Source organism: Lacerta agilis, chromosome 5 (assembly GCF_009819535.1).
Source record: "Lacerta agilis isolate rLacAgi1 chromosome 5, rLacAgi1.pri, whole genome shotgun sequence".
Lineage (NCBI taxonomy): Eukaryota > Metazoa > Chordata > Lepidosauria > Squamata > Lacertidae > Lacerta > Lacerta agilis.
Window position 1 is genome coordinate 46,746,409 of NC_046316.1, and position 27,964 is coordinate 46,774,372.

The 27,964-nt window shown below is 41.9% G+C and overlaps 1 protein-coding gene across 1 annotated transcript; it reads right to left on the minus strand.

The window, feature by feature from the left end:
* TRUB1 (TruB pseudouridine synthase family member 1) lies at positions 1–27,933 on the minus strand. The gene is made up of 8 exons (XM_033149575.1): positions 27,615–27,933; positions 23,301–23,396; positions 22,349–22,404; positions 11,557–11,638; positions 5,440–5,512; positions 4,240–4,379; positions 2,552–2,608; positions 1–513 (listed from the first exon to the last, which is right to left on the minus strand). The coding sequence occupies exons 1-8, from the start codon at positions 27,757–27,759 to the stop codon at positions 299–301; spliced, it is 864 nt and encodes a 287-aa protein (XP_033005466.1). The 5' UTR covers positions 27,760–27,933; the 3' UTR covers positions 1–298.
* Between the last annotated feature and the right edge of the window lie 31 nt (positions 27,934–27,964).

The following is a 27,964-nucleotide window of genomic DNA, read 5'->3' on the forward strand; positions in this document are numbered from 1 at the left end:
TTCAAATTTTAGAAGTGTCCTGCAAGGTATTTTACTGGGTGTCGTGATGAGTCTGCTTCCTTGACAAATAAGCTGACAACACAATACAGACATTATGAAAGGAAATAAATGCTGGGCATCTTCATGTGTGTCTGTATGTTTCAGTGCGAACAGAAGAGATAGAAAGGTATCATTTTCATTGCATTGTAATTTGTCATCTTCCACGCACTGGACTGTAAATTTACAGGGGAAGACAAGACATTCCCAGAGCAATCTTAAAACGTCTCAGTCATTCAGTCTTTTTCCTTGACCTGACTTATCACTTATCTTCAGAGTTCATGGCGCATTCTTCAGACAGCTCCATCTTTAATTTTTTACTAGGTGGTTCTTCCTGGAGGAGAGGCATGCAACACTCTAGAGACCGGGCAATTTCATCAATGGTCCATTTGTCTTCATAAAGAACATGCTCTTCTAGGGTAAACGGTCCCTGTTTGGTTCGGGTCAGTTCCAGCACAGTGGCACAGGAGGACAGCTCTGCAGCATCAAAAGGGAGAAAACAAAAGCCAAGCTTGCAAATGGCACACCACATTTTACAGAACTTGAAATCAGCATCTCAGTGGGAAATATGGGATATATATTATAACATCATCACTATGGTAGAATACAGAGTTGTATCCTATAGATAGCAGTCCTACTCAGAGTAGATCCATTCGAATTAATGAACCTATGTTTGTCATAATCATTTATTTTAAAGGCATTGGATACAGTCCAAAGTATTTTAAAACCACATAGTGTGCATCTTTGGCAATGTATTCTTTAAATACCAAATAGATCTGGTGTCAAAAGGTTTCAATTGTGCCTCAGCTTAAACTCACTAGGTGGCCTTAGGCAAGCCACTCTGTTTCAACCTCAGTTCCCCCTTCAGCAATTGGGGGGGGGGATAATACTAATGTGCCTTACAGGGTTGTAGTAAGGGTAACAACTAGATAATAAACCTTGAAGCACTTTGAACATTTGAACATTATACAAACATTAACCATTAACATTTCATTATCCAAATATGCTGCACATCTCATGGAAATCCAATTGGAGGGGGTACATTTCCCCACTATATTACTGCAACACATTATACATTATACACTGGGATGCACCTGAAGATGGTTTGGAAACTTCAGCTGGTGTAGTGGCCAGGTTGCTACCAGAGCAAGACGGTTTGAGCATATTACAGTATACTGATCCTGGCCCGAATGCACTGGCTGACAATTAGTTTTCAGGCCCAATTCAAAGTGATGGTTTTTAACCTATAAAGTCTTAAATGGCTCAGGACTGCAATACCTCAAGGACCACTTCTCCTCATATGAACCGACCTAGACTCTGCATTCATAATCTAGGGCCCTTCCTTGTGTGTCCCCTCCATGAGAAGTCCAGAGGGTGGCAACACAAGAGAAAGCCTTTCCTGCACTGACTCCCCGCTTGTGGAATGCTCTTCTCAGGGAGGCCTGGCTGGCACCATCATTTTTCCTTAGGCACCACGCAAAAACTTTCCTCTATAACCAGGCCTTTGGCCTCTAACTATCAGTGGCCTTTTAGAAGTGGGTGGGATACAATGTTGTTGTTGTTTTGCTCCCCCCGGTTTTAATTAATGTGGTTTTGTTTGTTTGTAAGTTGCTTTGGGTTGCCTTGGGCAAGATAAAGCGACTAACAAATTTTAACAACAACAGTAGTAATGCACAAATACATTTTATGTTAAGATTTTTAACACAAGGTCAAACTGCATGCCATAATAAGCTGTTGACATGTAGTACCTTTCTAGACTCCTTTAAAATGAAAAGCGCCTGCAGGAGACTTCCCATGTGCAGTGCTGCCCCAAACAGAGCTAGTGTTCACATTACAGAGTATTAATATTACACAGTTGCCATTCAAACCCTGTTACACACCGATGGCTGCTTATTGAATTCGGTCTCTGCCAAAGGAGGAAAGTTGAGCACCAATAATTCTTGGTGTACAGCCATTATGTTCTGTTCATGCTGAGCAGAATCTAAAAGAGCTTAGTGTTTAAAAATGGCTGAACTTATCCTCCTGTCAATGATTATGTTACTCCCTGGGTGAAGTATAGCCAAATAAAAATTCCTTTTGTGGGATCACATCTCAGGTCAGAGGAAAAAGCTGATTAGGTCATCATAAACAACAGGGGCAAATCCAGATGGGATGGTTATATCATGTTTGCAACTTTGCACATTCTGGTTTCAAAGCATTATTTATCATTGCAACCTTTAAAAACAGGAACTTTCTTACCTCTTCCCCTCCCCCATCTGTTTATCTTGCAGGAAAAGAGAGTTTACTCCTCTCTCATAAGTCCATGGCGAAACCGACCACTTTACTGCTGCCCTCAAAGGACCACTTTTGAGTCAATTCACTCAGGTTCATTTTGTGCTACAGAGGCCCAAACCATGGCAAACAGTGCCGCATCCCCAGTGCGCACATCTGGCAGCCAGAGATACTGACAGCTGATCTGGCCCTCTGTTAACAAGAACACTTGCTCCCTGAGCGATTGTGCTTTGTCTGTGCCTACCTTTGCCAATATCGTTGACCAAGCTTCTGACATAAAAACCGCCGCCACATTCAACATCTGGAATGTTAATGGTGACATGGTAAATTGCCAGCATAGCACAAAAATCTACTTTACATAGAAATGTAAAAATGCACTAAGCAAACAATAGAGCGATTAAAATATTTATGGGTTATAATATAAATTATTCATCCTGTAACATATGTGAGGGTGAGATTGTGAAGCTGGTGAAGAGCGGAAAGCAAACAGGAATAAAATGCACCGGCTTAACAATCATTCACTTTACAGCACCAGCTTCAGGATTTCAGTACTTCGGAGCCTCCATTTGGAGAAAGAGGAGGAGGAGGAGGAGGAGGAGGAGGAGGAGGAGGAGGAGAAGAAGAAGAAGAAGAAGAAGAAGAAGAAGAAGAAGAAGAAGAAAGATACCACGTCAGGTCATATATTTATCCATTGTTGCTTGAGGGGTGGGGAGATTATTTGAAGTGCTAGCAAAAAGCATCTATGAGTGTTTTAAAGCACTGAGCAAACTTTTAAAAGTCTACGCACATCATACATATCCAGGAAGACCCAAGACAGTTTAAAATCCGCTCACTGTAAAGTGCTGCAAATCACCCAAGCAGTAAGTCGTAACCACTGAAATTACACAGTACATTGAAACACAGTTTGCATATTATGCAAAAGAGGAGAGCACTTAACCTGCAAGTCAAACACAGCCCCAAACTGTTAGCCTTACCAAGTGACACTTACTTAACACTTGAAAATGTGCAAAGTTGTTTACTTCCGCTTTTGAACAATGTTGCAACCACTCCCCAAAGTTACCAAATGTCCAAAGGCTGAGCAATCAGTGTTTTCCCCAGTTCATACAGGGTGGGTAGTGCTTGCAGCTGTGATCTCCTGGTCTACACCATCAGCTTAGCCTACACTGCCTTTTCATCACACTCGATAGAAAAGAGAACAGCATGTCATGGTTGACATCCCTGTCTGATTATTGGCAAAAGGGACTCGGCAGGAAGATCACTACTGTCCTTAATGGTCTTTCTCTGAAACACAGGGCCCAGAGATTCTCAGTCTGGACACATCGATAGTCCATTGCTACGTATATAGTTGCACTGTAGATCCATAGGTCAAAATAATGTGACTTCAGCATATTAAGATAATGGCCATGTGGTTCATCCAAGTTACTCAATTGTCTAAAGGTGGTCTATATTTCACTGATACAGGACTTAAAATAAAGGCAATGGGAGAATTCTTAGTCTGGCGTAGGCCTCTTGATTCACATTTTTAAATTATCACTGCATCATCAGTATACAGAAAATGAATATCGTAATTTAAACAGACACTGCAGAAAATAACGGGGGGGGGGACAAAAAAGGGAGAGGAAAAGAGATTAATAAGACAAATGCAGTATTGTGGGAACAGCTGAAAATTAGGACTTAAGCACACAAAAAAGAGGAGAAAGGAAGGGGGGACTGAAGAGGGCACTAATAAATAGTAATATAAATAATAAATAAATAATGATAAATATGTATACAGTGTGTGTGTGTGTGTAAAACTATTTATAGGCTGCTTTCCTGGGCACAGTCACACAAAGCATAGTACATACAATTAAAACACAATACAATTAAAACAAGCCTAGACAATTTAAATATTTTGACTTAAATACACCCAGACTCCATGCTTTGGATCCTTACCAAGCGTGAAGAAGGGCGGCTTGAAACTCCTAAGAGTGAGACTGTAGACCATAACTTGTCTGGCAGGCTTTGCTTCAACAACTTCTCCTTTCTTAACCAGAGTGGACAACCTCTGTCCGTCTCTCTTCAGGGCACAATAGCTGTTCAAAGAGTGAATACAACAGGATCTTTCTTATTATTTCATTTTATTTCATATATTTATATACCACTTAATACAATTAAATCTCTAAGATGTTTACAAAACAACAAATACAACAGATTCAATCCGGGGTAGTACTAAGGAGAACCATCTGTTCATGTGAATAAATAAATATAAATCTCATACACACACACACACACACACACACACACTAATATTCAGGTTTCATTGCATGCTGTCATACATTTAAAAAGAGCTCTAGGATGGGCAGAAGGTCTACCAGTGGACCACTGTTCAATTTCTGCTATAACTGATGGTGGCTGAAGCTTGCTAAGTCCAGCACTAGGAGACCTTGATTTGATTTAGCAAGACCCTTCTCACATTCTCAGATCCAAGGTCTTCCTTTATGAATTTAATAGGCATAGTTGAACCATTAACATTCAATAAAAAAGAGAAGATGCCTGCCAATCTGAAATTAGCCCATCTCTGATGAAGACACCTAATCGTATATCTTATCACCACCCTGTTCATACGTGACCCTTACATTCTGACACAAGGATCCATAATGGGATGGGCATTTGCCAAGAACAAGTGGCACTTCCACAGTTTCTATGCCAAGCATTACATTTGGTACTTCAAAGACTGCATAATCACTGTGTAAAGTGGAATGGACTGCCTCAAGCTTCCCTCCAAGCACCGTTACCTTCACTGAGAACACTTCCTATTATTGGTTTACAAAAATGTCCTAAAATGCAACACTGCCCATTAAGCAGTACTATTTGATTTTGCTTTAAATATTCAAGGCAAGGGAAAGCTTTGCTTCAGTGATGACCAAAGGCCTGAAATTCAGTCATAACAGACAGCATCATGGGCTATTTGCATGTGCTGTTCAAGTCAATGTCACTCTTGGCTGTAATTCTGTCAAGTTAATAAATTCTTTCCAGACTGCCCTGTCTTGCCAGCTTTCTGCTCTACAGAGGTCACTTTCTACTTCCAGCAAAATGAGATTTTGCAGGCAGGCTTCCCAAAGATGACGTTCAACTATTTATCAAAGCACTTACATTGGGGGAACTTGCATGATGCTGCCTGTGAACTTCTGCAGGACATTCTCAAGATCCTCTTTTGTTATCCAATCTGCCAAAAGGGAAAACAGGGGCATATGTACGTTTCCGTATTCATTATTCGTGTAACAACTGACAAACTTTGAGCACTTTGGAGAATTGAGAAGAAAGCTGCTGATCTTTTAGATTTTATATTAAAGCCAAGACAATACATTGAGTACTTTACCAACTTCGTCTGACATATCAGCTATGATTCTATCTGAACAGTTAGTCTTGCAACAATTGTCTATACTCTATTAACACCCCAGATGGGTTACTGCAATGCATTATACATGGTGCTGCCAATGTCTGGAAATGCCCACTAGCCTAAAATAGCAAGATTATTGACAGTAGATATCAGCATATCACACCAGTCCATCATCATTTGCATTGACTTCCAGTCCATTCCCAGTCCATTCCTGGGTCCAATTCCAAGTGCTGGTATTAAATAATAAAGCCCCAAATGGATTGCTTCCTGTTGTATATACTTGCCTGGACATTAACATCTAAATCAGAGAGCCCTTTTCAAATTACCCCACTTAGTGAGGTGAGGACAGTAACAACCAGGAAAAGGGACTTCTTGGTGGTGGCACCCCCGTTATGGAATGTTCTCCCTAGAAGGGCTTGAGGTTCTCTTTGGTACCTGGTGAGGCCCTTTTCATTTCACTAGGCTTTGGAACATCTATAGTTTTACTGTTTTTTAGTTCTTCCATTTATTTTGTTTCCCTCTACTGGAGAAATTTTTAGTTGTGTCTTTATTGTTCTCATCTGCTTCATGATGGCTGTATACCCATGCCCATGTTTGTTTGTTTTTAATATTCACTATTTTATTTTTGTATTGTGTTGTTTCTAAATTTGTGAACAGCCCAGTGTGAACTGGATATATAAATATCCTAAATAAATAAAATATAACTGACTAACCAATACCAACCTTGAGCATTTTAAATGACGTTAGGGCGAGTCATCATTTTTTGGTCCAAAAAAAGAGTCAGGCAATAGTCCAGAAAGTTAAGTAAGGCTAAGTAGCAGAAGTATGTAAATTATTCCTTTCTCCCTTTTGTCTCATGCTCTACTAACAAAGCTATCCCAGCAGGAATTATGGGAACTGTAGTTCAACAAAACATGGAGGGCACCAATTTTGGAAGGGTGGCTTAACCTGTGCCACAGAATAGCTGTGCAAGTAAATGAACAGGTTAAAGGATATGTGGGGTATCTAATTTGCATCACATTATCTTGAACACAAGAATATATAGACCAAAAGAGGGGGGAAATATTCATAAACCTACTTGATTTAAAATTCTCAACACACACCAGCCTTTGTATCACCAGAGGGAGAAAAAGAAATATAACCCCATAAACACAGAACTTTCCGCATACAGCATTTGGCTGCTTATTTGCTTCCACTCCAATCTTGAATGCTCATTTTTCTGATAAGCTATGTAATATTATGAAAATCTTCCTCTATTGAATTGTAATGTATGCTAATGCAAGTCGATATAAGCCTCTTCTTAATAACTAGAATGTGCAACATAGTAGAGGAGAATGTAGTAGATACATTATGAAATACTCAGTGCACAAAATGTTTTCTTCCTCATGAGAGATTAAAGAGAAATTTAGAATGGCCTAGCTATCTGGGTTCCGATTTCCAGCACATTAATAATTCTAGGGTATTATGATACTTACTTTTTACATAATCTAGTTATCATTATCCAATCCAGTACAGCCAGAATATAAATCTCGTCTTTCTAACATATGCACCCACACTCTCACATATACATAGCCAAGAGACGGCTCAAAAGAATCACAAGCACACTCTCATCAAAGACCGATTTCTGGAGAAACCAAAACGTAGACTTCAGGAACAGAATACAGATATTTGGACTCTGACCAAAAGGTGTGATTTGGGACTGGTTATCCTTCCTGCAGTCATTAACCTGATCATCCCCTCTGCTCACTCTCCCTCCCTCTGGTGAATCCCAATGGATTCCTGCCAAGGAATAAATAAATATCATGAATGGCTTTTTCTTCTTCTTCTTATGCTTTAATCCTTGCTCTTTACTTCTTCTAGGCACTTGCAGCTCCCTTCCTGAACAGATGGCTCTCGTGATACAGATAAGAGGGTTATTCCCTGAAAAGAAAACATTTCATCTCTTATGCTGTATCGGAAGGAAACAACTTTAATATCTCACTTTATACAAAGAGAACATTTGGAACTGCGATGGCAGATGCTGCTACTGTGCCCAGCAGCAGTCTAAATGAAGTGTCATTAATGATAATGCTGCAGCAGTTCATAAATCAGTCAGGGCTAAAGGAGGGGAACAATATGTACGGGAATGAGGAGAGGGAGAGATAGGCTCCCTGGTGCTGCAGACACCCTGATTGCTTCTAAGATCAGGCTCCTATGACTCATGGCATGTGGGTGCATGTGTGTAAAAATCAATCATTCAATTTTTTTAAATGATGTTTTGATTTACATCAGATTTTTTTAAAATTGTAAATATTAAGTTTACCTTAAATAATAGCTAATATTAAGTAATCTGGATATAAGAATGTTAGCCCTGCAGGTTAATTTCTAAACTAAACAATGGGCGGGATTCACCTAATGAGTCCCATTGGTGGAAGCCCTGTGCGAGGTCTTCTGCTTGCACAATGGGGCTTCTCCTCTCTTCTCCCCCTGCAATTGACTCTGGGAGGATCAGTAGAACTCACAGGGAGAAGAGAAGGGGGCATCATTCAGTCTGGCAAACTGAAATGGTTTCGCTGACAAAACAGTCAACTTGGTGCAATGTTAAATACTTCCTATTGCCTCTACCAAATATGTAGATTTAATAATGCTTTTATGTATAAATGAAGAACCAATCTGAACATTTCTCAAATGGGAATGTTTGCATTTTCTACCTAGCAAACACAGGCATTTCATCTTCACCTGATGAAAATAAACTGTTCTAGTTTGCCCGGTAACTATTAGGCCTTCCTTTGACCTATATCAGTCATTTTTGTTTTGCTACTTTTGGCGGCGGGGTTCTGTGTGTGTGTCTCAGCCTAAGAGCAGAGTGAAACAACACTGGAAAACAGAAGATTAAAAACACTACCTATATTCACATTCTTAACATCATAAACTCTTATGGGTTCTAAGGCTGAACATATTTAGGATATTTTTAAGACATCTCTGCTACAAATTATAAAAGAAAACATGCATGGGGTGGGGTGGGGAGGGGAGAGGTAAGCAATGAAGCTCTTTCAACTTTTCCTTTTGCTGTTGGTGCCTGCGAGACCTTATTTTCAAACAACCTTTGGATACCTTTGTAGGACTAAAATTTCAGTGTTTGTTTTGGATTTGAAAAGCAGGAACCTTGCCATAAGAAGAGTGTATACTCTGAGCTATCACTATTCACAAACAAGTGAGTAAATAGTACAAGTACAAAAAATCACAAATTGGTAGCTAAGACAAACAACAGGGAAGCAGGGAGGAAAAACCCACTAATAATATATAACACTAATAATTATAAATACAAGCCGAGATTAAAAACAACATCAAAATACTATGGTGGATGATCCTTTTTGCAGTTTGTGGCAAATGTTTGTAGAAAACTGCAGCAAAATTTTTTCAGCTGCTACTGCAAGGATGGCAGCCTTGTTTGTAATGATTTTATTATGGTCTGCCAATATTTATTAATCTACAGCTTTTACTGTTTATCTATTTTGTACACCACATCAAGGATTTTTTTTTTAAGTCAGTCATGGCTTGAAGTTTTCTACACCTGACATCATATATGTAATCAGGTAAGGGGGAAAAGTGGGTGTAATTTGCTCGAAATGGCCTGGTGGGCCAATCTTTCAGGCTTAATTAGGCTTGCAGGCCAGAGGTTCTTCAGCCCTGGCTTATAATACCTGAATTGGGCCTTTGGCTAGTTTGCTCATTCAGCATTAAAAATGAATCAAGCAATGGACATGAATTAAAATGAAGGTAGGTCTGTGAGGCAGTATAAGTTGTGAGGCAATATAGTAATTTAAGAGGTGTGGGAAAAGTGAGAACATACTGCATGCAAGAAAAAGGAGTAAAGAAAAAAAATCCACAGAGACCTCCTTTATCACCACAAGGCAACAGAAGATAATTTATCATGGTTACCTGTTACTGGGTATTATAAATACAGAGGGTTGCATAGCAGTTGCTAGGAGACCAGCTATCTATAGCTCTGTTCTCTTTAAGTTGTGAAGGAATTAATGAGAGTAGTAGCAAGTTTGCTCCGCAATTAGTGACATGTTATTTCTCAGAAGCACAGGAGGAATGCATCTTTGCATATGACCAAAAGCAAGGCAAGCAACAAAGCAGAAGCCTAGCAACCATTCCAGATACAGTGGTACCTCGGGTTAAGAACTTAATTCGTTCTGGAGGTCTGTTCTTAACCTGAAACTGTTCTTAACCTGAGGTACCACTTTAGCTAATGGGGCCTCCCGCTGCCACTGCGCCGCCAGAGCACAATTTCTGTTCTTATCCTGAAGCAAAGTTCTTAACCTGAAGCGTTTTTCTGGGTTAGCGGAGTATGTAACCTGAAGTGTATGTAACCTAAGGTATCACTGTATTTAAAAGGCTCTTGTTCTACTCCTTGGATAAATTTGTTGATTTAGCTGTTTGTCTGAAAGGTAAAACAGCACTGAGAGGTGATAGAAAGATCTGAAGAGAAGGGTCTACTTTGAGGAAGTAGTAAGAATTGGAAATTTCCCCCGTTGCATTATCAACCACAGAAGGATCATCTCCTAGGGTGGGTGGAATGAAAGAAAACATTTACAATAGACAGTTAACTCATGGTCAACCCATTATGCTATGATTATGGCTATTGTTAGTGGAGCAAGAATCCTTATGGGTATCACCTCACAAACAGGCATCACAAATACTTATATACCCACAGCAGGAACTTTAAGTGATTACAACCCCTATTCCTCTACACCCAACATACTATTTACATGCTTTGTCTTTCTTGCTTCATTAAAAGCACACATAGTAGTACTTTGATTGCAGAGTGTCAGTTCAGAAGAAAACATAACACCATACTCATACTTTGTGCCCAAGCCAAGTTGAGACACACCAAGGATGTGTATGCACAAGCTTGGGGATATTCAGGCAGTGCACGCTATCCCAACATAGCTCAGGAGGGGGTAGCTCAGTTGGTAGAACGCGAGGCTCTTAATCTCAGGGTTGTGAGTTTGAGCCCCACGTTGGGTGAAAGATTCCTGCATTGCAGCGGGTTGGACTAGATGATCCTCATGGTCCCTTCCAACTGTACAAGTCTGTGATTCTGTGATCTCTGAAAGTTTAGCCAAGGGAAACCTGCACACAACACACCACCTTTTAAAAGCACAAATGCCCATTACACCCCTACCACATGCATGCAGAGACAGAGGTAGGAAATATGGGAAGCTCGCTTCTACTGAGTCAGAGCACTAAACCATCCAGATCACTTTTGTTCATGCTAACTGGAATTGGCTCTCCACAGCTTCAGACCCTAGCTCAGATGCCAGGGACTGAGCCTTTGCATGCACTCTATCAGTGAGCTAGGGTCCCTCCAACTCCTTATCTAAAAAAGAAGCAATATCAATCACAATCCACTGGTGGTTTCTGAAATGGAAACTAAGCAACTAGAGAGTAGTGCCACTCCCATCAACTGCCCATTTAAGCCAGGGATGGGAAACTGGGGAGTTCAACATCTGGAGGGCCACATCTCCTATTAGACCGAGTAAATATAGCCAACAGTCAGGCATATTGGGAGCTGGAGTCTAACATATGCAGAGAGTTACAGTTCCTAAATGCCTGCTGATTAATTACAGTGATGGGCTCAGTAACTAGGGGTCTGTGGATTTATATGACCTTCTAGTGTTGAGTTTAGTTTCTTAGAAGTCATCTTAAAAGCTGACAAAGAATCCCCATTTCCAAGATGTTGCAAACCATTTAATCTGTCAGCTAGACATAATTCCTTTAAAAATAAGCTACAAACCTGAGCCTGACACCATCTTTGCTGCAATCTAAACAAAGCACTGCAGTCAAACAGTCAGAACAGAACACGTTATGTGATTCTTTACCGTAAGGTTTTTCTTCTGTTACTTTGCCTGTAGAATCAAATGTGTCAGTTGCCTTTCCCAATTCCCCAACAGCTGTGTATTTCTGTAAGGGAAGAAAATAATTAGTGTGAAACAGGGAGTGGAGGACACAGAGGTTTAATGAAAAATATCACCAGCATCTTGAGTTTGTACCATGCCACCAAGCTAGACAATTCAGAAAAAAGGAACAATTATGGAGATGAACAAATCTATTCCTGTACATGCACATTCCCGTTCTGATTTAGAGTACTCATAAAAACAGAAGTATACTAATTGGATATTATAAAAAGTGTATGTCACAGCCATGAAAGAATACTAAATGTTAGAATATTTTAGTGAAATCAAGGGTAGGTACAACACAGGAATGCACTCAATCAGCTTTGGTGAGCCTGTCATCAAGAAGGATTGCACAATGCTATAAAATCAGATTATAAAAAAGAAAAAACTGAGAGAAAGAAAGAGAGATGGAGATTACTTCAGTTCCCTTTGTGAATGCCATCACCTCTGGAAAGAGAAAAGGAAACAGCACAGGCAGCAATACAGACAAGGAAAAGTGGAAGAATATTATCTCTAAATTGAAACTGAGGCACAGAGCTTTCAGTCAAACTGAGCACCGCTTGCCACATTTGCCTTTTTTTTGTTATAAAAGCTTACGACGTATTTAGAATCAAGACACACAAAAATATTTTGCATCACAATTTTAGTAAGTATATGCATGTGTGTGTGTATGTGTATGTGTGTGTGTGCACATTTATGTACACAAGTGTAGCCCAGGAATTCAGTTGGATACATGAAAACCAAAGCAGGTAGAAGGATGGAACTCAATGTGCTGGTTCTGCTGCTGGTTGTGCACATTCCACCCCAAACCTTTGCAAGTGTAGCATGAAGGTAGCCTCAATCAGACATGTGTGAATAGAGCTTTTAAGATCTCTTACTTTGCTTCCAGGCAAGGCCTGCTAAGTGCCAGCTCTAGCAGTGGTGAGGATACTCTCACGAGATCTCCCAGGAAGTTAGATTGTTCTGCAAGATCTTGCAAAAGCATCCCTAACACTCCCAGAGCTGGCGTGCTGAGCAGGCTCTGCCCAAGAGTCAAGGCCGAGAGCTTAAAACCTCTTTTTGCATTGGGTAACCCCAAGCAGACCTGGCATGGAAAGCTTTTAAGCTCTCAGTCTTCCTTGCTGAGTAAGGCCCACTGGAAGCACTGGGGATGCTCTCTCCCTTACTGGCTACCTTATAGAAGTCAGGCTGGCTAGCCTTGTGGGAGGCTCCAGGAGTTTGCTATATCTGCTTTCCATGTATAACATATAACCTTTTGAACCAAACCCTCATGCAAGATGAGGTATTCTAAGATAGTCCTAGCTGCTTCTAAACATGCAGTTCCCATCATTAGGTAAACAGGGAAAGCCAGGACAAGCATATTTGAAGTAAATAAGATTTCCCAATAATACATTGGTTAATGAATAGTCAAAATGCTGCTCTGATGCCTAAGCAAGCATATTTAAGCCACAGAATTAAGAGGGATGTTTAGATATAATTCATGTCTGAAGATGGAAAGGTTCATGCATACACACTTCCCATCTATCTGTCCCTTCCACAGAAGCTAGTATAGTAGATAGTATGCTGAACTTGAACTAGGGACACCTGGATGCCAATCCTCAATCACTGGTGAAGCTCCCTAGGCAACCTTGGACCAAACACTATCTCACTGAATCTATTGTACCCCATGGGGTTGTTGTGAGGAAAAAAGCTGATAGCCTTCAGTTAGGAAGCCCTGAGCTTCTTTGAAGGAAACAGCAACCTTCAGTGAATGGAGAAGACCTAGAAGACACAAGAACTCAATGTGCTCAGAGTTCCTGCCCCTGCAAGGAATCACGGAATCAGAGTGCAGAAAACAATTAGACTACCTAGCCATGGTCCAGAATTTCACATACAGTACTTCCACCTTAATCCTACTCTGGCCTGCATTGAATATAATCAGTTGTGACCTTAGATTTTATGAACACAAGATCTCAGTCACTAGCAAGTAAGAATTAAGTCACAGTTAATGAGAAAATTAACCATCTGCCCCTAACTGCTAAAGCAACCCAGACTGTTCCCTGGATCAGCATTATTTTTTAGGGATGCTGGTGATTAAAAAGAGAGAGAGTGAAATCCAAGAATTGCCTCTCAGCATTGCAAGGTATATTAGTGGTGCTTTCCTAGACTATGTAGTACAGCTGCTTAGAAAGTATCTCTGAGCAGCACCAATTAACCAAAGGGTTATTAAACTCATGATGAACCAATGAGCTTGGGAATCCAGCATTGATATAAATTCTCAGAAAAGGACAAGCTCACGTGTGGTGTTAGATTATCCTCCATCTATACTACGGAAGCAAGTGATTATGATTTCAGGATGATTTATTGATCCCACAAAAATACCATTTACTCCTAAATAATAAGTGTGTTATATTATTATTCATCTGCTCTCTTATACAAGATACTGTAACAAACTCAAAATAAAGCCCCCTCTCTACATAGGATATGAAAAGGGAGACTACAGACATCATTCCATCTCAATAACACCATTAAAGTATTTTTTAAAAATGAAGATTAGATAATGAAAATAGAAGCAACTAGTAAGTCAAACCCAAAGAGTAAAACCTTAAAGCCAAGAGCAGGCTATAGACAATGGAGCAAATTTAAATTTAACGAATAGTCAACATGATGTCTTAATACCAAGAAACATTACAACTCTCTTCTAGAATAATTTTTCTCTGGAGAGAAAAAGCTGACTTTGTACTAACACTGAACTAAATTTCTTTTACTGAAAGATGCTGTAATTGTTCTGTCACTGCTGAAGAACTACAAGTGTAGCTGGATCATTTGACCCTGTATATCCACCTCTACTTTGTGACTAGATTAACTCACAGGGTGACCTGACTTCCAGTGAGGCAGGCAAGAAAGAGTCCTTAATATTTAACAGGAAAATTTGCAGATAATTGCACTGGGTCCAAGATGTTCATATCCATAGGACATTGGAAAGCTTGAGCACATCAACTGTGTGAGGATACCGGTAATATGAAGCTGAATTTATACTATTAGTAAGGTTTTTATTACCTTGCCGACAAAGGTCCGTATAGTTAAAGCTATGGTTTTCCCAGTAGTAATGTACGGCAGTGAGAGCTGGACCATCAAGAAGGCTGATCGCCGAAGAATTGATGCTTTTGAATTATGGTGCTGGAGGAGACTCTTGAGAGTCCCATGGACTGCAAGAAGATCAAACCTATCCATTCTCAAGGAAATCGGCCCTGAATGCTCACTAGAAGGACAGATCCTGAAGTTGAGGCTCCAGTACTTTGCCCACCTCATGAGAAGAGAAGACTCCCTGGAAAAGACCCTGATGTTGGGAAAGATGGAGGGCACAAGGAGAAGGGGACGACAGAGGATGAGATGGTTGGACAGTGTTCTCGAAGCTACTAACATGAGTTTGGCCAAACTGCGGGAGGCAGTGAAGGATAGGCGTGCTCTGGTCCATGGGGTCACGAAGAGTCGGACACGACTGAACGACTGAACAACAACAAGGTTTTTATTATTATTTATGCTATTAAACAGATAAACTCTTACTAGATTTTTAGCACGATGACAGCATGCTAAAATTGCAACAGTGCGAGAACTAGACCTGGATCTATCCAATACACTTATTCCTTGCTGTATTATCCATGACAATGGCAGATGGGGCTCATCAACCTGGTAAGATAGCCCATCTAGGAGAGGGAAAACTCTGATCCTAAACCTCTGCTGCTTTGCAGGAAATCTCAGCAGAAGAAAAGGCTACGGAGTAAAGCCCTACACAAACTTGTAGTGGAGTCCTTAAGATGGTTGGATGGCGTCTTGTACATTTTCTTCTGGCAACTTCTGCAGCCAAGCTGATACCAAACATATTGCTCTGTTTTCCGGACCACATCAGAGAGGCCGAGAGGGGTGTCTTGTCGTCTGGGCAGCCCAGGAACTCCATACACACTGCCCAGGTTTGCACCTCAGGGGCGTCACTTCGGTGCTGCTAACGCAAGGGTTGGACTTCATCCCTGGAGGCGCACCCATTGTATCTCAAGACAGATGAATGCCAACAATTCATGATACAAAAACTACATTGAGATGCAACAAACCATGGTTTTCCATGACATGCATTAGTGGAGGTGAACCTCCCTTCTCCTGTATGAGGGGAAAGTAATAAGCACCTGAATTACTGATCCTTATTTAATGACAAATTAAGATCTGGACTTTAGTTCTGAGATCCTGGCTAATGAGCAGCAAACCAAAAGCTGCCACATTCAGATACAATGGCAAGTTATTGTTGTTGCTACCCTAATGTGGAAATATTCTAATCTACTGTCTTCACGTACTCTTTTCACATACACAAACTCAAAGTTTGCTGCTGTTTGTACGGGTAAGAGAAAACTATGGTTTGCTATTGCATCTGCATGGTATCTATCTCTTTCTCTGTGTTAACAGAACCTCTGTTAATCTGTTTAGTAAATTTGTATCTTGCCCTCCCAGTGAATGAAAATACATTTAGTGAAAGATATCAATTCCAAATCTCTCAACACTACTAACAGAGCAAAAAATGAACTGCTATAGGAAGGATGTTTTTTGGTGATATTTCTGTGGCAGTTATAATGTGTTCTATAGCTTTTGAAACCTTACATGTACGAAAGCTTCGTGACTCCAAAGCAGAGTCAAGATAGGTTGCGGTCTATGAATAGGCCATTGACCAACTTCTGGTGGACCACTTAGTGCCATGTATTTTGCAAAGAATGCTGGTCTACGTAGAATTTGATGTGATTCAGCAGGGCATGTCATACATTTTTAAAGCAAGAATGAACATTCACTTAACACTTATTAGCTGCTCCTTGCTTTGAAAACATCAGTGGACCATGGGGGATCTTCACAGTTCTTGTATCACCCTACACCTGCTATACAAAATTTCAGGTTTTCTGGAACCATTCTTTTCAAACCCAGAAGCCTGTTCCAATTTGATCCCTGTGCCTATAATGAGCTCCATTGTTAGCAACATGAAAGTGATTCCAGTTTGCTTTATCATAGGAGCACCAATAAAAGTAGCTTGACAAGTAGCTATCCATGTTTATTCAGAATTATGTCTCAGTGTTTTTTAATGATGCTTATTCCAAGGAAAATGTGTATAGGTTCGCAGCCGAATGCTTTTTGTTTGTAAGTCACGGCACTTGTAGGAACAAATTGAACCATCACCATACTAACACTACAGAAACAACTTTCTGTCAGCTGCTGTCATTTGTAAAAGACTATCAGTAGGCAGCATGATCATAAATCTCACTCCTTATGGGAAGATTTAACCATCAGCTGTAGAGCACTGAGTGCAATAAGGAGGGGGAGAAAGGCTAATTCAGCTTTACATACCACAGAGCAGCAAGTCACCCAGATAAAGTATCCTTAAATCTTAATTTGTTCAGCAAAGCTATTCTGCAGACTTATTTAAATACATTAATGCAAACTCAGATCTAATTTGAAATTGTTTATCATCATTTACAATAATTACTTGCACACTACAGGTGTTTAATGGGTTCCAGGAAAGACTGCTTTGCCCAAGCATCAGTAAAACTGCCTCTTTCTAAAATATACATCTTTGCCATCAATTAGCATTTACATTAGAACAAATAGCTGATTGTGTTAAGAATGGTTAGCAAAAGTGAACATCCCTGCATATGCAGTGTGTCCAGAAGAATACCAAAAGCTAGCAATTACCGAAAGCAACATAATTTTTTTTAAGAGGAAGCCATCAAATGCATTACTAACTCTTACCAGTTACTCCCATTCAATATACAACAGGCACCATAGAAGTGTCCTCTTCCACAGTAATCCTATTTCATAAGCATGGATCTATTTCCTGGTCTTGTGGGAGACACACAAACCTGTCTACTGAGCTACAGGCACCCATAGCTCTAGATCAGGAGTGAGGGACCTGTGCCTCTCCAGATGTTCATTAGTGGTGGCTGATAGCCCCTGGACCTGGTGGGTGGGCAGCCAAGGTTATGTAGGCAGGGCCAATAAGGTAACATGGGTGGCAACATGGGCAGGGCCAAATTTGTTCTGGTTTTCTTCCCATTCTCCCCCCTGCAAAGGCATGGACACAAAAGAATTGCAATTGTGTAAGAACTTAGCACCTAACTCAGTGTTTTCCAATGTTGGGTCCCCAGCTATTGTTGGACTACAACTCCCATTATCCATAGCTAGCAGGACCAGCGGTCAGGGATGATGGGAGATGTAACCTAACAGCAACTGGAGACCCAAGTTTGAGAAACATTGGCTAACTAAACTGAAACATGTCTAACCTTGGTTTAGAAGGGCAACCTACACCCACAGAATCTACTGCCCTACTCAAGGCATTCTATGGGAGAGAGTTGCTGAAGTCAGAGGTGGGACTTGCTGGTAGTGATTATTTTGACTGGCTAGACCAGGGGTCAGCAAACTTACCTGGCCTCCTCCAGCACCAATTGCGTGGCGGGCGGAGGAGTGTGCGCCTATACGCGCATGCGCTCGCTATTTCCGACGCACTTCTGCTTTGGCGCCGGAAATAGCTTGTGTGCATGCGCAAGCGTCATTTCCGCCACACTTTTGGGTCAGCAGAGCACTGGAAATAGCTTGTGCGCATGGGCCTCTGCAGACCCAGAAGTGCGCTGGAAATAGCTTGTGCCTGGAAGTGGGCAGCTGCGCCGCGCCGGTAAGAGCGGGTGGCGGCAGTGGGGGTCACCGCGGCTGGATAACTGAGTCCCTTGGGCCATATCCGGCCCGCGGTCCTTAGTTTGGCGACCCCTGGGATAGACAGATGAGGTGGGCAGAAGCATCTAGGAAGTCTCTCAGTCAGTGGAAATATGTTAATAATGATTGTGGGTGACAGGAGGAAGCCTAGACTATAGATTTGGAGGTCGGGGGGGGGGGGTCAGAATCTTGGATAGGCTATATTCCCCTTTGCCCCAAAGAGGAGCCTTCACTGTTGGCCATGCCAGTTAAGACTTATGCGAGATGAAGTTTAACAACATCTGAAGGACCACAGGTTCCCCACCCCTGTTCCAGATATTAAATCCCAGCTGTAATGGAGTAGGAAACAAAGAGAAAATTTAAAAAAATCAGACATTCATTAAACTTTTTCTAAGCCGTGCTTACAATGCTTGTCTTCCACACATTAATGATTTTTTTCAGGAGCTTAACAAAGAGATTCCACAGACTTTCAGTATTGCTTCATCTGTACAGTACACACCTGAGAATGAGTTAATACTTAACAAATATAAGATGGGGGACACCTGGCTTGCCAGCAGTATATGTGAAAAGGATCCGGGGGTCTTGGTGGACCACAAGCTACACAAGTCAACAATGTGATGCAGCAAGCTTGTTTTCTCCTCCTCTGGAGGCTAGGATGCAAAGCAATGGATTCAAGTTACAATAAAGGAGATTCTGACTAAACATCAGGAAGAACTTTCTGATGGTAAGATCTGTTTGACAGTGGAATGGACTCCGTTGGAAGGTAGTGGACTCTCTTTCATTGGAGTTCTTTAAGCAGAGGTTGAAAGGCCATCTTTAGCTGAGATTCCTGCATTGCAGGGGGCTGGACTAAATGACCCTTTGGACCCCTTCCAACTCTACAATTCTGTTTTTCATACAAAGTCAAGATTGCCAACCAGAAAGTTGCTCATCATTTAAGTCTCTACTTCCATGCAGCATCCAAGCTGATTTTGCCACAACAGCTTAAATGTCTTGTGAAAAATAGCTCTTTGACCTTTGGATTAATTCTAATCTCTCTGTGTACCCAAGTACAAAATGCATGCACTACCTGTCAAGGGGTGTTAGGTGAATTCTGCTTTTTAAAAAGGCAAAGGGAAAAAAGCAACCAGGGAAGGACACCGCAAGAAACCTATAAGCCAGCAATAGTCTCAGTCTAGAGGGGAATTAGCCATTATCCTCATCGAGCCCCTCTGACAGCAAGCCTGTGTCAGAGTAAAACAGAACAGTTCCATTTCAGACAACTAATTAAAGTGGCTTCCATTACCCATTTGGGGATCCCTGGGAAATTCAACTGACTATTAAAAAATATCTGAGTTGTTGAAGACCATGGCAAGCTCAGTATACCCCTTGTTCTGCTCATCTTTTCCCTCCCTAACCTCTGAGGCCACGGGGAGCCTGGATTTGATGTTATCCAGGTGACATTTTGATAACGGTTCTCTCTGGAGAGATGACAACCTTTGAGATCAAACACTCATTCACCTATCGCTTAAACAAGAAGCTGCAATTAATGCAGGGGAGTCAATTCTAATCTTCTGCAAGTCAGTGAAGCTCCTGGGGATTCAGATAAAAACCAGCTAGCCTAGGAGTGCCCATTTTAAAAGAGCGGATTTTCAACTAGTTAGTGCATTGGAGATCACAGTACAGATTACTCACACTGAGCCTCTCATTCCCAAGGGAAAGTGAAATCACTCTCATCTGACCTACTTGAGGGAAGTAGAGCTACTGTTATATGGAAGAAGCTACAACTAGATAATGCACAATGCAATCAAGTGAATCCACACAGATGGTATGAAGTAGCAGAAGTCTGCACCACTGTATCTAGTCATAGCTAACACCGACAACAGCTAGCTTTGCCAGATATGAGGTATCTCTGTTGTTGGAGAATATAGGGCCACACCAGAAAAATAGGTAAACAGGTGTCCTGGTACAATTTGGGACATGGAAGCTAAGAGCGTTTCAACCTATTCAGCAGCAATTAAAGCATCTTAACAACCATTTGCACCTCCTCTCCAGAGCCAGAAAGCATATTTCCTAGCCAGCTTCAACAAAGATGAATTTTAATGAACAGATCAACTTTAGGGCTGAAACACCCAACATCACCCACTTACTTCCAAGCAGATATGTGCAAGATGATAGTGTAGGAATTGAAGGTTAAGCGGCTCTTTGCTCCACTTTTGAAGCTGAGCTATACCCATGGTTGCATCCAACACTTGTCATTCAGCAAGCCCTGTGCTTGAACCATGCTGGGCAGATGAATCCAACACAGCAAAAGCCTTGATGGAGCCATTGTGCAAGAGCTTGTGCTAGTTTGAAGTCTCATTAAACTACCTTTTTATGCTCCTATCCTCTCTATATACAAAGCTATCTGGTTGTGGAACTTCTTTCACAAAATGACCCCCTAGTGAAACAAGTTCAGTGCTACCGTATATACCCGAGTATAAGCCGACCTGAATATAAACCGAGGCACCTAATTTTCCTACAAAAACCTGGGAAAGCTTATTGACTCAAGTATAAGCCGATTCACCTTTGCCGCTGTGGAGGAGGAGGAACGAGCAGCCCGAAAGCAGCCCTTTGGGCTGCTCCTTCCTCTTCCTCCTTTGCCAAGTTTGCATTTATGCAAGCAGTTCAGGAATGGAACAAGCTGCCTGGGGAGAGTAAAGAACTGCTGTTCTTGTACGCTTCTTAAGGAATGGTTGACTGGGGAGAGCGGGTGGCAGCATGAGCGGAGAGAAAGGGCTTCTTTCTCGCCGCTCCCACCGCTCGCCTCACTCAAGTATAAGCCGAGGGCAGCTTTTTCAGCACAAAAAATGTGCTGAAAAACTAGGCTTATACTCAAGTATATATGGTAATTCTCTTTCACTTAGCAGTATGTGGGATACAACCCCTAATGATCACCAAGTTCTAATTTTATTTCTTGAGCCCTGGAGGACTAAGCTCTCTCTTTTGTCAGTACATATATTTGCGGGTAAGTATTAAAACTCACCAGTGTGTATAAATTGAGATCTCAATTAACCAAGCATAATTTCCAAAACAACCAAGGAACTGCCATTTCTAATCTCACACCAGAAATTTCATACGCTGTATCAAAGAGGAAGTGTAACATGTCCTCCAGCTGCGTCCAACATGTTCATGCAGATTACATTATGTTATGCTTTTCCTCCCTTGACACATTATGCACATTAACTGCACTATTTCTGCACCCTGCAAGTTCCAACAGTGAATATGAAGCTGAAAAGCCTCCATACCACAGATCATCAACTACATACAGAATTCCACTCAAGAAATGGTGCCTAGTGTCTATTGGTGTTGGCAGGGTGGAAGTCAGCAAGGTCAACAGGAGGCAGAGCCAGAACCAATGAAAGGCAGAGCTAACTCATTCCAGTTTTGCCCCAACACCGAGGCTAAGAAAGGAGAAGTTGATAAGACACTGCTCCCCCTGCACTGAATGCAAGTGAGAAATTAAGCCGGGGGAGAGGCTGGCTGATGGCAGGTTGAAGTTAGTGGGGCAGTGCCCCAATCCACCCTAACGGACCAACCTCTGTTGCTGCCTTTTCTTATAGGCTTCCTATTAGATATTTTCACTTAAAATAAGTTAATGGAAGCAGTTTCACATCTTCTCTTTACCCTAAAAAACATCTCATTGGGGGAGCATCACAAACAGCATGGAATGGAGCATGGAGTGGTGCAGAAGAGAAGGAAGTGACAAGAGACTTTCCTGCTGTGAACTTCCTTAAGTTATATTAGGATCCAAGCCAAGGAAGCCGATAAAAGCATTAACCGTTAAAGCATTAACCTAGAATGTGCACAGCCAGGATTCCAATGTAGGTTAAGCCTCAAGGCCTCACTTCTTTTAGACAGACTTGTTTTGTCAAAGCAATTTAAAGATCAGTGTGATTCCCAGTCTTTGCTATCTGAAAACAGTGTATGCCCCCACCTCCCACTTCATAGTTAGTTTATTTACTGAAGGTGGAAAACATACCTTAGAACCTGCTAGCAAGCTGCTCAGCATTTTAGTTCCTTTTCCAATGCCAACCACTGTTAACAAAGAGAAACATTACTTCAACAACTGCCCCTGTCACCTCTGTATTCACTACTGCTGTCTGTAAAATATCATGCCAGTAACAAATATTATTTCACACAATTCTGACACTTTCTGTTAACAGGGTTAATTGATTGAAAATGATAACAGAAGAAATTTTAGGAGGGGAAAAATACTCTGGTGCTTTTCATTTTTCAGTATGTCAGGGTGGGGTGGGGTGTGTCAAGAAGCAATGCACATAAGTGCAATGTATTACTAAAAGGACCATCAATCTACACTGGGGTCCTTCCAAGCTATTTTAAAGGGTCTGCAGTATTTATGACTGAGCAAGCAGTACTCATTTCTCCACCGTCAGTGGCTTATAAAAGAAGGAATGCCAGCAAGGACAAAATAATTCAGCTTATTTGCCCAGCTTACAATAGCAGAAATAAGGACCTGCTTTATTTCTATTATTGTTAAGTTGTTTTAAACTGTTTTTAATGTTGCATAATATTGCAACCCACCCTGGGACCTTAAAAGCTGGGTTCACATGTAATGCTAGGCCTTAAAGTATGGTTTTGTACTGGGCGCAAGCTGCAGGCTGGTGTACTCAGCCCAAGCACTTCTGCTTTGGAGTGAATAGGTAAACAAACCACAGCTGGACTAGCTTAGTATGATGGCAGAACCTCAGAAAATATAACATAAAAACCATAAAATCAATGGACATCATAAAATGGCAGTCCAGGAGCAGAGGAACCAGTTTTTTAAACCAGCCATCTGCACACGACTGAAGAAAAAGTACATCTAATTTCACATGGAAAAGCTGCTAATGTGGCAGACAAGTTATCTCCAATGGGAGAGAGTTCTCTAGGGACATTGAAAATAAATAAATGACTGCTAATATGCATATTACCTAGCACTCCAGCAGCATTGCTATCCAGAATCCCACCATGTCCAATCTTTAACATTTTATTCCTCTTCCTTCTACTAGGCTTTGGCATACCGGTTTCTGAAAAAAATAAGACCCCAAAGGATAAAAAGCTTCACAAAACTTCATAAAAATAACAAGCAAGGCACATAAATCTGCCGTTCACATTGAAAGGTACCAAAGTGGCACAACTAATTTAATGGAAACAGTTTAATCCCAAGGAGGGAGGAAAATTGTGAATCAGAATCCTAGGATTTGTCGTACCATAAAACGAATAGCTTACCTAGAGCTTGTTCTCATCTCTACCATCAGCTGGCATCAGATAATTAATAATTTTAATAGTTAACAGACAGGGTGCATTATTTTCCCCAACAACGTACAAGAAGCATCACATTTACTGATTTGTTACAGTAATAAAACCATAACTAGCAACAGTCACAGAATTTTTCCAATGTTGTCAACAGTGCACAGCAGTCTCTCAATATGTTTCCCACATTTAATTACATATAATGGCTTGGATCCAGCAGACTACATGCACAACCAAGTCCCTTGCTGGCTATGGAAAGAAACGATATGAGATTGCATGCTGTTCTGTAGATAACACTGTGAAAGCCCTGCCTGCACTTGCATTCCCAGCTACAGGATTGCGAGCAGATGGCAATGTGGTGCTCAAGTCAGGGGATGCAGTAGCTAACCCAGTCTCCCCAAACCTGGTACCCTCCAGCTGTTTTGGATTACAGCTCCTATCGGCCACAGCCAGCATGGTACTGTAATTGTAGTTCAGAACACCAGGAGGGTACCAGGTTGGGAAAGGTGGATCTGGAGCGGAGCTACAGGTGCAAAGCCCAGGTACAAACCTTAACCAAGTGCCTGTGTGTGGGCTTTTTAATTGCTGTGTTTAAAACCCTGCTCCACATTGGAAGAAAGGCAAAATACAGAGGCCACCTATACTGACATTCCACTGGCTCTTGAAGATGCATCTGTTTACACAAGCATTTTCCTGATCCCCTGACCTGGACCCCTTTTTTAATGATACTGCTTTGTTGTGTATTTTAATTTTGTATTTTAATTGGTTTTTGTGTATTTGGCTTTTATACTTTGTAAACCACTTAGTAGCCCGCTTGGCCATTAAGCAGTTTATTATCCAATAAAATAATCACAATAAAAACCGATGCATCTGAAATTGAATAAGTGAAATTGAATCTGTGCTTTGGTAATGAATACTTCATAGAAGCCAAAAATAAAGTGCTGTTAACTATTGCCTGCTATTAGTCCATTTTTTATTTCCTACAAACTGAGGGTGAGCACATGCTTGCCATCCCCATTTACCGGTAAATCAACGGGCCCAGTACATACAAAGAAACTTAGTGCTCAGAAATGGTGGTAAATCCAGAAACGAAGCTAGATTGAATATAATTCATAAATTTTGCCAAAATATATTGGTACCTTGGTTAGAGAAGTAACTTTCTCTTTCCAGCAAGGCAACTAATATGACGAGTAGTGTGCTTATGCGGCCATGTCCCTACAAAAACTGGCTTCTCATTGGAGAACACTTATACAGCATCCACTATTTGGGTATTTTAGGACATATCTAAGCTCTCACCTTTCCCTCAACAGGAACATCCAAACACAACAAAATAGAAAATTCTTTCCAGTAGCACCTGAGTAAAACTCAGTTGGTCTCTAAGGTGCTACTGGAAAGAATTTTCTATTTTGTTTCGACTATGGCAGACCAACACGGCTAGTTAAAGGTAAAGGTAAAGGTAAAGGGACCCCTGACCATCAGGTCCAGTCGTGTCCGACTCTGGGGTTGCGGCGCTCATCTCACTCTATAGGCCGAGGGAGCTGGCGTTTGTCCGCAGACAGCTTCCGGGTCATGTGGCCAGCATGACTAAGCCGCTTCTGGCGAACCAGGGCAGTGCACGGAAACGCCGTTTACCTTCCCGCTGGAGCGGTCCCTATTTATCTACTTGCACTTTGATGTGCTTTCGAACTGCTAGGTGGGCAGGAGCAGGGACCGAGCAACAGGAGCTCACCCCGTCGCAGGGATTCGAACCGCCGACCTTCTGATCAGCAAGCCCAAGGCTCTGTGGTTTAACCCACAGCGCCACCTGGGTCCCTGGGTCCCTATTTTGTTTCGACTATGGCAGACCAACACGGCTACCCACCTGTAATCCAAACACAAGTTACCCACCTTACATACTCATGCAAAGATACAAATGGTCCCAACTCTAGAACCACCAAATTCAGCTCCAAATTAGGCATGTTGACAATATAAAAAAAACCCAGAAGATACACAATCATTTGGTTAGAAAAGAAGGTTTAGGATGCTTTTTTAAAGGCATGCCACAGAAACATAACTCCTTTCTGCATCTTGGGTTAATTGCAACAGAGGAACCATATCAGCACTCTTGACATAAATGTGAAGTGGGATATTCTATCCATTAAGTCAGATTCCCATGGATTATGCTGGAAGACAAGATAAAGTGTGGAGACATTTGTTCTTTGCACCTGTTTGCGAAGGCAATGGAACCTGCAGAATCTGGGCCCAAGTCCAAGGCCCCACATCGCTATGGACAACACAGTGGTGGTGGGAAACAGGTAGGTCATCAGTACAACACCCAGCATGGTAATTTTTTCTAGTGCTCCATTCGTCAGTCTCCTTGTTTGAGGCTGGTTACTGACTGCATCATGGGAGGAGCAAAGAGGTGGCAGGCCAGAGCCAACCAGAACTTGAACATGCTCAGCAAACACCCTGCTATGCCAGCAGGATCAGACCAGCATTTGGTGTACTCCACACTGTGTCCTGGTGTGTTCCCTCACCTCCAGTTCCACGCCATCAAAGAACCCCTACAAAAAAAGCTTTTCTTTTTTTCCAGGAGGTAGTGTTAAGAATGACAGACAGACAGCAGGAGGGGAGACCAAAGGTGATGGGCAGATCACTGCCCCCACCAACAGCTGTGGGGTGGGAATCAAAGACTATTTTTCTTTTGAAAGTTGTCAATGACAAAAAAAACCCACTGGGTTTTCCTTTGAAGGGATACAATAGTTACTCTGGAAAATCTGTACAGTATTACAGATGTGGCAGAAAAAGAAACGAAAAATCCACCATCGCAACCTGTTATGGTGACAATAGAAATACATGCACAAACACCATTTAGAAGAGCTTAAGACAGAAGTGGATGAAAGAGATTAAGACAAGAAACTACGCATCAGGGTCTTTCTTTGTAATTTTCTGGGTTGCCAAGCTGTTGCTACTGCTGCTATTATTATTATTATTATTATTATTATTATTATTATTATTATTATTATACCAGTGTAGGAATGAAGCAGTTGTAAAGAATGCAATTAGGTGGATGGAGGTGGGGAGTGGGCAAGAAAGGACAAGAAATGAGCACTACCTGAAGGGAAGCAATACCCACTGTCCAATGCCTAAAATGACCAAAGTGCACCACTGTGTATAGAAAAGTTCCGGATTTAGGTTTGATGAGGCCCTAAGCTACTGAAGGTAATGGGGTCCTTTACGTGTCCAGCTGTCCTTTGTCAACAACAAATTGTCGGTTTTTTGTGTTGAATATATGCTATATGGTAATTTATGGACCTAATAGGTATCTAAAGCCATTTGCACATGTTGCCATGCAACCAGTCCATGCAGAATGTAGGCACCCTATACTGCAGAAATGAGCAAACCAGTGATATTTTAGGGAGCAGGCTAGCAGGTGGGGCCCATTACTTACATCATAGGAGCCTACACAACACAAACCACTATTGCTGTATGTAGGTTTTTTTTTAATCTTATATTTTGGAAATGTACATCCAGGTTTTTTTCCCTTTAATTTTTTTGGGGGGCCCTAAGCTATAGCTTGCTTAGCTTACACATAAATCCGGCACTGAGGAAATAATGAAGAAAAGGGTTGTGCAGCATTCAGAGTCCCCAAGTCAACTAAACTCCACTACTTCCTCAAATGCCTTAGGACAGGCATAGGCAAACTCGGCCCTCCAGATGTTTTGGGACTACAACTCCCATCATCCCTAGCTAACAGGACCAGTGGTCAGGCATGATGGGAGTTGTAGTCCCAAAACATCTGGAGGGCCGAGTTTGCCTATGCCTGCCTTAGGACCTGCCTAGATGAGGAACCTGAGGCCATCCAGGTGTTGCTCCGCAACCTGTTGGCTGCCATGCCGGCTGCGGAGTTGAGAAGAGCCTGGTCATCTCGGGAGGGCCGCAGGCTCCCCACCACCTCTGGCCCAGACTCTCCCTCCTTCCTTGGACTTTCTGCTCTCCCCTTTCAGTGGTACCTGCCAGCAGCTTCGCCCTAAGCCGGTTCAGCACAGCGGCTGAAGTGTATCCCTTGGCCTTATACACGGCGAAGAGCCCGCTAAAAGACAGCAGCTGAGCGGCAACTGCTTTGCCCCGCACGGCCTCCAGCACCGTCCCAGACATGGGAGAGAGAGCGCAGCGGGGAAGCCCGGCCGCCTCGCTGCGTCCCGAGTCCCGGCGCCGTTTTCTGCACACGTGGGTCGACGGGAGGAGGAGCGGCGGGCAGGCAGCCAACGGCCACTGCGGGCCAAAACGGCAAAGGAAAAACGGACACTTCCTCGCCCGCAAACTGTAAGGCCGAAGAGCACTCTGGGAGCTGCAGTCCTCG

Bases quoted from the DNA above. Each gene is read 5' to 3' on its own strand.
- TRUB1 (XM_033149575.1), bottom strand. From the start codon at position 27,759: ATGTCTGGGACGGTGCTGGAGGCCGTGCGGGGCAAAGCAGTTGCCGCT. The intron at 22,405-23,300 runs GTAATATGCATA...CTTTGTTAACAG, and splicing joins CAATGCTGCTGGAGTGCTAG to TGGTTGGCATTGGAAAAGGA. The intron at 4,380-5,439 runs GTAAGTGCTTTG...CTCTTTGAACAG, and splicing joins ATCATGCAAGTTCCCCCAAT to CTATTGTGCCCTGAAGAGAG.